The 10187-nt window shown below is 35.0% G+C and overlaps 2 protein-coding genes across 2 annotated transcripts; one reads left to right on the top strand and one right to left on the bottom strand.

The window, feature by feature from the left end:
* Positions 1-4185: 4185 nt before the first annotated feature.
* On the top strand, positions 4186-7208 carry LOC143580195 (uncharacterized). Its single transcript, XM_077063289.1, has 7 exons — positions 4186-5552; positions 5634-5974; positions 6049-6184; positions 6269-6405; positions 6479-6602; positions 6682-6997; positions 7087-7208. Exons 1-7 carry the CDS (start codon positions 4220-4222, stop codon positions 7097-7099), a joined length of 2400 nt encoding a protein of 799 aa, XP_076919404.1. The 5' UTR covers positions 4186-4219; the 3' UTR covers positions 7100-7208.
* On the bottom strand, positions 6989-9922 carry LOC143580202 (uncharacterized). The gene is made up of 7 exons (XM_077063297.1): positions 9817-9922; positions 9550-9644; positions 8903-8982; positions 8752-8807; positions 7811-7923; positions 7667-7725; positions 6989-7582 (listed from the first exon to the last, which is right to left on the bottom strand). Exons 1-7 carry the CDS (start codon positions 9920-9922, stop codon positions 7288-7290), a joined length of 804 nt encoding a protein of 267 aa, XP_076919412.1. The 3' UTR covers positions 6989-7287.
* Positions 9923-10187: the final 265 nt, after the last annotated feature.

Consider the following 10187-nt stretch of genomic DNA (forward strand, 5'->3'; position numbering starts at 1 on the left):
GTCTATGAATGCAACAAATTTGCAAGGTGCCACCCTCATGTATATATACATATATTATACACATACAATTAATTTGTTAATGAGATTTGTGAAGATTTGTTATACTTGGTAGAAAAATAAAAAATATGATGTAATACTTATGTGACAGTAAGACAATTTATAGAGGTTTATTGTTGTGGATGTTCCTAGAGTTTGGAGGTGTCACTTCATGAATTGTGTACTCTCCCCGGTCCCATGGTTTATTAGTCTAAAAAGGTAATGTTTGTAGAAAATTTGGGTTTGTCAATTTTGATTTCGTAACCTTCACGGTGACATTCTCCATTTTGGTGATTTGTTCTTGAATAATGAGATTACTCATTTGTCATTTATTAAGATGCTTCTATGTGTTTTCAATGCGTCTGACTTTATTTTTTTTAGAAATTAAAAAAATAAAGAAAGAATCACTTCTACAACATCAACTTGAATTTACAACTTACAAAAACAACATAAACATATGAGAATAGTAAGAACCAACTAGAAGATGTTAAATGGAAACTAATAATTAAAATAAGAAGGCAGTTTGGTCATATGTTAAAATCTATTTTTTTAAGTTAATCGTCAGTTGCAAAAAATATCCACAATTTATTTAATCAATTCTATCATGATTAGTTATATACCACTAAACATAACCGCTTGACAATGATGATTACATGGGTTTCAATGTTTCATTGCAATTCTTTATTTTGATTGAATAGTTATTAAAGCGGTTTCTATAACCATAATTAAATGTCACCTAAGATAAAGCTGATTGGAAAGAGGAGACAATAGGGTAGAATTGATGGCATAGTAACCACCCTAAGTGCTTATGGTCGTTACAATTGCCATTGAAACCCACTATGGTAGATCATAGATGAGCATAGGTTAAAATATTTTTGTGAATTTTACCCTTATGGAAAAAAATTAATTACTTACACCGAAAGGACACTTTAAACTACTTGAATTAATGGCATCATAAACCTTTAACCTTAAAGGATAGAAGAATAATTACACTAAATATGAGGCTTTATGAACTTATACAATACGCTTGAAGAATGAAATAATGTAATGGCAAATTACTTTTTTTGCCCAATTGTGAAATGTCATTTCTGTCCTCGCCATCTAATTATGAAATTACCGTGCATGCCCATCACTCTTCCTTAATAATAATAATAATAATAATAATAATAATAATAATAATAATATTAAATTCCAAAACACTAAGACTAGCCTTGATTATTAATTTGTTTTGTCATTTTATTTTACCTTATTTTTCTTCAACACCGATATTAATTCAAGTCCTTGAATTTTAGGATGTGTGCGCTAAAACGAACCTTCGGGTTCACCTTCTTAAAGATCTTCTAAGTCTTTCGATTTCGTCTTTCCAGGTGAGTAGTATCACTCCCTTTTTTCCTTTTTATATTTTGGGTACCTTGTATAACATATTACCAAACCACGTGTTTTAAGACTTGGGTCCTCAAACCACAATTCTAGATTATGTGTTTCTCAAATTGATCGCTCGATTGCTTGTTATATGCCTTTTATGGACTATGTGTTTATTTTATTGTTGTTGTTTGGCCTCATTCTCATCATTATCCAAATATAAGTATGATCATACACTCCTTGTAATTTGGTTTTTACTATTAGAAATGGCATCATTTACTTATGATTATATACTACATTTGTTACCCTTATCTTGAGTTTTACATGTGAATTGTGTATTTTGGCCACATATTATATATAACAAAATTAGTGAATTACTCACCAATATTCGTGTTAGGTCAAATTTTTTATACATGTGTGATAGTAGGTTGATGGAAAAATTGAAGATGCTCATCTAGTTTGGACCACTAGGCTATATTGAATGAACAATATTATTAAGTTATTTTAGTTGTTCCTTTTACTTGATGTGTATTTGTATTGAACAAGCTTCACTAGAGTTGAATTTAATGAATGAAAAGTTTAATTATTGTCACTTTAATAATGTCATGTGCAATTAATGTCGCGTCCCGGCATGTTAAGGTTTTTAGGGGCTGAACGTGTTCAACAAGCTCGGCTCCAAACCCTAAAACACGAGTTTGGAAGTCAATGATACGGTTGAGGAATTGGTGGGTAAGCTTTATGAGATCCTCAACAGGTTTAATAATTTGGGGGGAAATTTGGAAGACAATGTAGTGGTAAAAATAGTTACTAGTTGTCATGCCTCCTACATTCATAGTTGTTGTCGCTACAATAGAACAAGTTGCTGATCTAAGTACGATGACGTTCGAAGATTTCATATCAAGGTTAAAGGCCTTTGAAGAACGAATAAAAGTGTAAGAAGTTTCGGTTGAAAAAGAAAGTAAACTATTGTATGCGAAAACCGATACACAAAAAAGAGGTCAAAGTCAATGAGCACAAGGTGGTCGAGGCCGCGGTTTTGACAACAGAGGAAGAGTCAGGGGCTGAGGTAGAGGTTTTGACAACCGAGGAAGAGTTCAAGGATGAGGGTGGAAAGCCGACTGATGCAACAAAATTCAAAATCTTAATTGGGAGTCTTAGATACCTTGTACTCGATCGGACGTCAATTATTTGGTTGGGGTTACAAGTCGTTTTATGTAGGAACCAAAAGAAAGTCACATGAAAATTTAAAAATAATATACTTCGTTATGTGAAAGGGACATTAAACAACGGGTTAAAGTATGATCAAGGTGGAAACGAGAACCTTGTTGGATATGGTGATAGTAGTCACTCTGTTGATCAAATTGATGGGAAAGCACCACAGGAATGGTTTTCTACCTAGAAAATTCGCTCATTTCATGGAATTCTCAAAAATAAAAAACGGTTGCCTTATCATCTTATGAATCAGAGTTCATGGCAGCAGCAGCAGCCTCCGCACGCCAAGGTCTGTGGCTTAGAGGATTATTAAGTGAAATAACAAGTTTAGAAGAAAAGATGTTCCTGTTACATGTTGACATTGTTCGGCGGAAAAGATGTTCCTGTTACATGTTGACATTGTTCGGCTATAGGTCTTCCATGGAAGGAATAAACACATAAATACTCGTTTCCACTTTATACGAGAATGCGTTGAGAAAGGTGAAGTGCATATCAAGCATATTAGTGGCGAGTTACAAAAGGCGGGCCGTTGACAAAAGCGTTGCCAAGAGTCAAATTTGATGAGATGAGGACCATACTTGGATTGGTGGACTTGGAAGATACAAACAAAGATTAAGGGGGTGATTGAAAGAATTAATATATATTTCCGGTGGTTAAAGAGGTATTATTGGTTCACTTTTTGGTTTCCTTCTTAAAGGGATGTTTGGCATAGCTTTTATCTTTTGGCTATGCTTATATCCTTACACAAATAAGCTTTTTCAAATAAGCTAAAAAACCATCTTCAAATTAGCCTATATAAGCTAATAAGCTTAAGCTTAAAACACTAAACCAAACACCAAATTAGACTTATTTTATAGAAAAAAAAAACTAAAAAAACTAGGCCAAACACCCCCTAAATAAGTTACTTCAGATTCTCATTTATGTTAAGACCTTTTATTTTATGTTTTCATCATTATAAGTATGACTCATGTATGATGAAGTTTATTAGTTTAATAAAAAAAACAAGCATTTTACAGTTATCTTGTTCTTTGTTATATGTGTGTCAATTGTTATTTTCCAACAAATTGATATGTTATAATATTATTTTTGTTTCTAAGTAAATCCAGCGATAATAAAATGACACTAAAACAAGAAAAACTACTTATGTTTAAAAAAAAGTTACAACAATTATTACCCAAAGTTCAATAGGTACATCAATAACATGAACCTAATAGGATATGTTTAATTTCATAAACTTTGTCCTTTTATTTTTGGTAAAAGTTGTTGTCTCTTGCGTCACCTATCACCGTAACGTAAATGAAATGAGAGTTTAGTTATGAATATTTAACGAGCCAGAAATGTCAGTCCCATGAAAGACTTTGAATTTCACATATTAATAAACATATATATTTAACTTGCTTGTCACCACTCACATAGACTTTGTCAAGCTAACAATTATAATATTGTATTATATTTAGCCCACATATTCAGAACTTTGAATTTCACACGCATCTTCATGGCTGTTGACTCATACAGGCATTTAGACTTACATTTTGAGTCTTTCATTGCAGAAATTTTACAAGAATAGTCAACTGTAACAGATTTGGTTTCCAGCAGAAGATGTCTTTTGATGTTCCTGCATATTTTAATATGCATGCCATCTAATAGTTTTCCAGATACCGGTTACCCACCGATCCAAAATCATGATTGCTGTTGTTTCAGTAGCAATCTTGGGTGGGTTGACACCTCGGCTTCTTTGACTCCAAGGCTATCACTTTTTGAACGAATGCACGAAGCATTTGCTAGCGTGATAGTCATATTGATTCTGCTCAATATTATCGTTTATAAGTTGAAAGAAGTACACGAAACAAGTCTTGGTGAGAATAAGAAACCACCATCTAATTTGTCAACCAAACATCTATGCCGCCGGTTTCTTCTTTCTGAGATGCAAACGGCGACAAACAGTTTTGATGAATCAATGGTCATAGGCAAAGGAGGATTTGGTAAGGTATATAGAGGTGTCATTGACGATGGTGCAACAACGGTTGCAATCAAGCGTTTGGATTCTAGATCTAAACAAGGTGCCACTGAGTTTTGGACAGAAGTCAAGATGCTTTCCAGGTTTCGACACAGCCATCTGGTTTCTCTTATCGGATACTGTGATGAGTTTGATGAGATGATGGTTGTGTACGAGTATATATCAGGTGGAAACCTAGCAGAACGTTTGTATAAAGTCAACGGATCAAGTCAAGGGTCTCCTCTTTCGTGGGTAGATCGCCTCAAGATTTGCATAGGGGCTGCACACGCATTGGATTACCTTCATACTGGCACAGGTGTCCGCCACCGTATTATACACAGGGATGTTAAAAGCTCAAATATACTTTTGGATGGGAATATGGCAGCTAAGGTGGGTGATTTTGGATTGTCCAAAATTAGCCAGATGGACCAAGGGTCCACCCATGTGAGCACAGATGTTAAAGGTTCATTCGGGTATTTTGATCCTAGCTATTTCTTGACTCGGAGATTAACAAGAAAATCAGATGTTTACTCATTTGGGGTTGTATTATTGGAAGTATTATGCGGGAGGCCTGCCGTTGATCCAAATCCCGGAGACAATGATCTTGGTCTAGTCGGTTGGGCCCAACCGTTTATCAGAGAAGGAACATCCGACCATATAATTGATCCTAGTTTGATGGGGCTGACCCCTAGTTCAAGGGTGAAGGTTCAAATAATGCCTGCTAGCTTAAAAGCATTTGTGGAAACTGCAGATAAATGCCTACAGACTCGACCCAAAGACCGCCCGACAATGGGTGAGGTGGTAGTAGCACTTGAGGCTGCATTTGTAGTGCAAGAGAGAGGAGATTCTTTAGTATTTTCAAATTCTTACATCAAGTCCGGAAAGATAATAACACTATCAAGAATGCTTCGAAATGTGTTGCTTGTCAAAACCCCTGTCAAACCTGGTAACCTCACCGTCTTTTTCCCTATTTCTTTGCATGTGTAATAAACTTAACTTCTATGAGTGTATTTGATCTTATTTGCAGTGAAAGGGGGTGTGCAAAATCTCGGAAAAAAGAAAAGTAAGAATAAATGGCATCTTTCGAGTAAGTTTTGTAGCAAAGAAGTCTCACCAACCGAAAATGTTGATACTTTCCAAGAAGTTAAAGCTGCAGATTCTGGTTTGAAAATATTCAGTTTGGGTGGACTTAAACTTGCCACTAGGAACTTTAGCGATGATATGGTCGTGGGTGAGGGAGCTTTTGGAAAAGTTTTCAAAGGTTGGGTTGAACAAGAAACATATGTTCCCTCAAGGGTTGGCTCGGGGATCCCTATCGCTGTTAAGAAGCTCAATACTGATGGTTACCAAGGATTAGAAGAATGGCAGGTAATTATAGTTGTGTGAGTGTAACTGTGTATAAACAACGATATAAATTCTACTTTTTATCATGGTCGATGCAGACAGAGGTGAAACTTTCAGGCGAATTGAGTCATCCAAATGTAACCAAGTTATTAGGATACTGCTCAGAAGATAAGGACCTACTGCTAGTCTATGAGTTTATGCCTAAGGGGAACCTAGAAAAGTATATACTGAAAGGTAAACGCACTTCTCGCTCTTGATATACATAATATATGTCAGTAATGAAATGGGCATTTACTTGGAAGATTTTCACAAATGCAGAAAGACTGGGAGAAAAACTTTCATGGCCAACGCGAATCAAAATCATGATAGGAACAGCTAAAGGCGTTGCCTATCTGCATAGAGAGAAGCAAATCATAATCCGTGATTTGAAAACTTCTAACATACTGCTTGATAAGGTACATGCTGCTAACATAGTTATACATGCTGTTTTATAATATCATTTCAACCTCTGTTTATTTATTTTACTAGGATTTCAATGCAAAAATTGCTGATTTCGGGCTCGCAAGACATGGTCCGATAAATGGCGACACACATGTTATTACACAGGTAATGGGGACATATGGGTATGCAGCACCAGAGTATGTGGCAACAGGTGATTTAAATGCCTTGTAAATACCATAATGTAGGATTTTAAATTGATGTCTTGTATTGGTAACATGGGGCATATGCAGGTTATTTGAATGGGAAGAATGACATATACGCTTTTGGAGTGGTGTTGTTGGAAACTCTTACAGGCCTACGAGTTTTTGACAAAACTCGGCCCAAAAATGAGCAAGACCTTGTGCAATGGGCGAGGCCAATGCTACCCAAGAAAAAGAAGCTGACGAATATAGTAGACCCGAGTCTTGGTGATGACTACCCACCAGAAGCTATATATCAGTATGCTAAACTTATTCTAAAGTGTACTCAAACCGAACCAAAAGATAGGCCGTCCATTGAACAAGTGTTGCAGAGGTTAGAAAGAATAAGCTGTATCAAAGCGAAATTGTTCTAAGGATGTGATTAGGAATCACATGACCTGGTGATTGTTTACTAGATTAGGTGGGAAACATACGATGCTTTGGTTTTTACCAAAGTTATCGACTTTAGAACACTTGTTTCGTTATATTAGATATAGTTATAATAGACAACAATCGGCTTTAGAATACTTGTTTCGGTTATACAAATAATATAATCGATTATAAACTGCAAAATCATCTTCTCTATCATCAATTTCATTAAAGATCAATGCAAGGATTCTACAAAAACCTGAAAAGCATGTACCTTTTCCATCGAATTCAAACAGATTCCTCAACATCCTCGTCAGAAAAAGATAACAATGGAATCAAGGGGTCGCGTTCTTCAAGTTCTTCATCACCGTCATCGTTTATCCCAGCAATTTTCAATCCCAAATGGTTGATATACATTTTATCATAAGCTTCAATATTCAATCCTGAAGCTACAAACATTTCCAACTCGTTCACGAACCGTTCTGTTCTCCCTCTTAAGAAAGGTTTTGCAGCATCTGCTACCATCCTCTTGAACTCTTCTTGTTTCAACTCATATGAAACTTTACTCCCTTTTGGCTCGTTTCTGAAATTCATGGGTACCAGTTATACTGTTATACGGTGTAAAAGAAATAAAGATGGAAATAGGTATGAATAAAAGGGACCCTACTTTCTCCATGAATCGATAACCCCAATAATGTGATGCACAATTATATCAACGTCATTCTCCTACCAAAATAAAAAAAAACTAATAAGTATATTAAATAAGCATAAATAACATAAAAATGAAATAAAATAAAATAATGAAGTGAACCTGAATCAAAGCTTGAATTTCTCTGCTAACCCAACTACATAGCCACTGGTTTGGTTGACGGTATTTACACGACTTCCAATAACGCGTTATGTTGATATCACCAATTGAATTACCTGATACGCAAAATTAATAAGCATAGAAGGAAATATGTATGGGCATTATGGGTATTGGGTGTTGATATTTAAACAATTAGAGGTGGAACTTTGACCCACATGAAAATGGGTCAATTCAGGTTGATTTTACTTTGGAACGGATCAAATGGGTAAAATGTTAAAATCAGCTCATGCATGGAAAAAGTAAAATGGGTCATAGATCATCTAACGTGGGGTGTGCATGAAACCGAAATAAACCGACCCGTAACTGAAATAACTGAACCCAACCCAAAACCGACAGTTTGGTTTTGGTTTTTCTTTTAAAGAAAAATTCCAGTTCGGTTTAGGTTTGCATGCATCAAAAACAGAAAATCCCAAACCGAACTTGAGAAAACCGACCTTTGTTATTAAATTTATGGATTATAATGTATTTTTAAATGTTGATTAATATATAAAAAAATAATAATAAATCGTGTAGCTAAAAAGGTTTAGGCCCAAATCGTATTTAGGGACATTACATTCGGCCCAAATGATAATACTGGATAACCGCATTGTGAAAACCGAAACAGAACGATTTTCAAAAACTACATGTTCGGTTTTTGGTTCAGTTTGAGCCCAAACGCACCCATGGACGCTGTATTCAAAAGCCATTAGTGTCCAAATTGTTTCGATGAAAAAAGTTATATTAACATTTAAATAACATTGTTTTAATAAAAATCATTATTTAACCCAAGTATTTATAAAACTCAACAAAAAGAAACAAAAACATGTTGATAGTCAGCCCAATCCATTTTGATCCAAAACTATTTTAACCGGTTACCCGACCCGATCATTCTCAAACAAGAATACCTGGCTCAACATAGTAGCACTGTAATCTGTACTTGTGGGCTTTTGTAAAGAAATCGCTACAAAAACAACAAACAGAGCAAGCAATCTTACAAACTTTAACGCACAAATTTAAAGTCAAAGAACACAATAAAGTAATATTAACGTAATTTACCTAGTTTCTGAATTCTGATTGATAAGATGTTGTTTAAAAGAATTTCCATCATACTCGTATATAACCGATGAACTTTTCGTCTGCATGATAACCGATATCAAAAAGTTGGTTTACATATAACATTCCAATAATAAAATAACCTACGAAACAGTCACCGATAAAATATAAACAACTTCACTTATTAACTAACTGGTATTCCGCCCGACCTGATTTCACATGTACCATTTAACATGACCCGAATACCACAAAACCAGTTAAACCAATTGTTACTGGTGTCGGGTATGGTTAGACCTTTAAACATCAAAAGCCCAAATAACCCAAACTACATAGCACGGTTCAACTTTTCGCATGCTATCAAGAATTCGCGAATACACATTAACCATCCAAATAATATTGAGGGTTATGTTCTTGTCATGAATTATTGACTTTCTAAAAAATAAAATCTTTTAATCCAAAAGTGTAGTGTGTAAACCAAAAAATCTTTAAACTTAACAGATATGTTCAAACCCGACCAATGAACCCGGTAACCAAAAAGGATCCCGATTGTGATATGGATCGGTTATCGGACAAAAGATGATGCACCCGAATAACCGATCTAAACTACCAGAAGCCGAATAATTGGAGGAAAGTTGTTAAACATGCCTTACCTTACAAAGGGGACACTTTACAAAGGCGGGTTGTTGAGGGGAATGCTTAGGAACAAATTTGGCCCATTGCAGGATGCAGTTGTAGCAAAACTTATCTGCAAAATTAATAGTAATTATCACATAATAATAATAATAATGCAAAATTCACTATCGAATTCAAAACGGTAAGAAAGTGATCATCAGGTCAAATTCAATAGGCTAACCTAAATAGAAATGGTTTGGTGTGTTAATATTATTAAAGTAAGAAATTGTATAGAGAATACGTACGGAAACATTGATCCAAGTAAGATTGTTGAAGAATGAGAATGGGTGAAAGGCATATGGGGCAAGTGTCCGAGGAACTGCTCGCCTGCTGCTGATGTTCTGCATCCATTTTTATTATGAGTAAGCAGGGGATTTGCTATTTGGTATTTGGGTTAAATATCTTCGGGTAAGGTCTCATTTTTGTTTATTAGGTTTAGGGAGTTATGCAATTTTTATTATTTTATTAAAGCTTTTCATTTTTATATTTGGACACTTTAGGCTATAGAATCTTAAAATTTTCATTAATTATCTCTATCTTTTTATCTATCTATGTATCTGGACGAACACTTGCCATTCTCCAGCCAAGAAAGTCTTAATTCATGTATGGAACTTAT

The sequence above is a fragment of the Bidens hawaiensis genome, unplaced genomic scaffold (assembly GCF_021521415.1).
Source record: "Bidens hawaiensis isolate Kalapana, Puna unplaced genomic scaffold, B.hawaiensis_p1.1 tig00030277_1, whole genome shotgun sequence".
Classification (NCBI taxonomy): Eukaryota; Viridiplantae; Streptophyta; class Magnoliopsida; order Asterales; family Asteraceae; genus Bidens; species Bidens hawaiensis.

Excerpts from the sequence above, each read along its gene's own strand:
- LOC143580195 (XM_077063289.1), top strand. The coding sequence starts at position 4,220 with ATGTTCCTGCATATTTTAATATGCATGCCATCTAATAGTTTTCCAGAT. Across the intron at positions 5,553-5,633 it reads CAAAACCCCTGTCAAACCTG|TGAAAGGGGGTGTGCAAAAT; the intron begins GTAACCTCACCG and ends TCTTATTTGCAG. Across the intron at positions 6,185-6,268 it reads AGAAAAGTATATACTGAAAG|AAAGACTGGGAGAAAAACTT; the intron begins GTAAACGCACTT and ends TCACAAATGCAG.
- LOC143580202 (XM_077063297.1), bottom strand. The coding sequence starts at position 9,922 with ATGGATGCAGAACATCAGCAGCAGGCGAGCAGTTCCTCGGACACTTGC. Across the intron at positions 9,645-9,816 it reads TTACTTGGATCAATGTTTCC|ATAAGTTTTGCTACAACTGC; the intron begins GTACGTATTCTC and ends TTAATTTTGCAG. Across the intron at positions 7,583-7,666 it reads GTTATCGATTCATGGAGAAA|AAACGAGCCAAAAGGGAGTA; the intron begins GTAGGGTCCCTT and ends CATGAATTTCAG.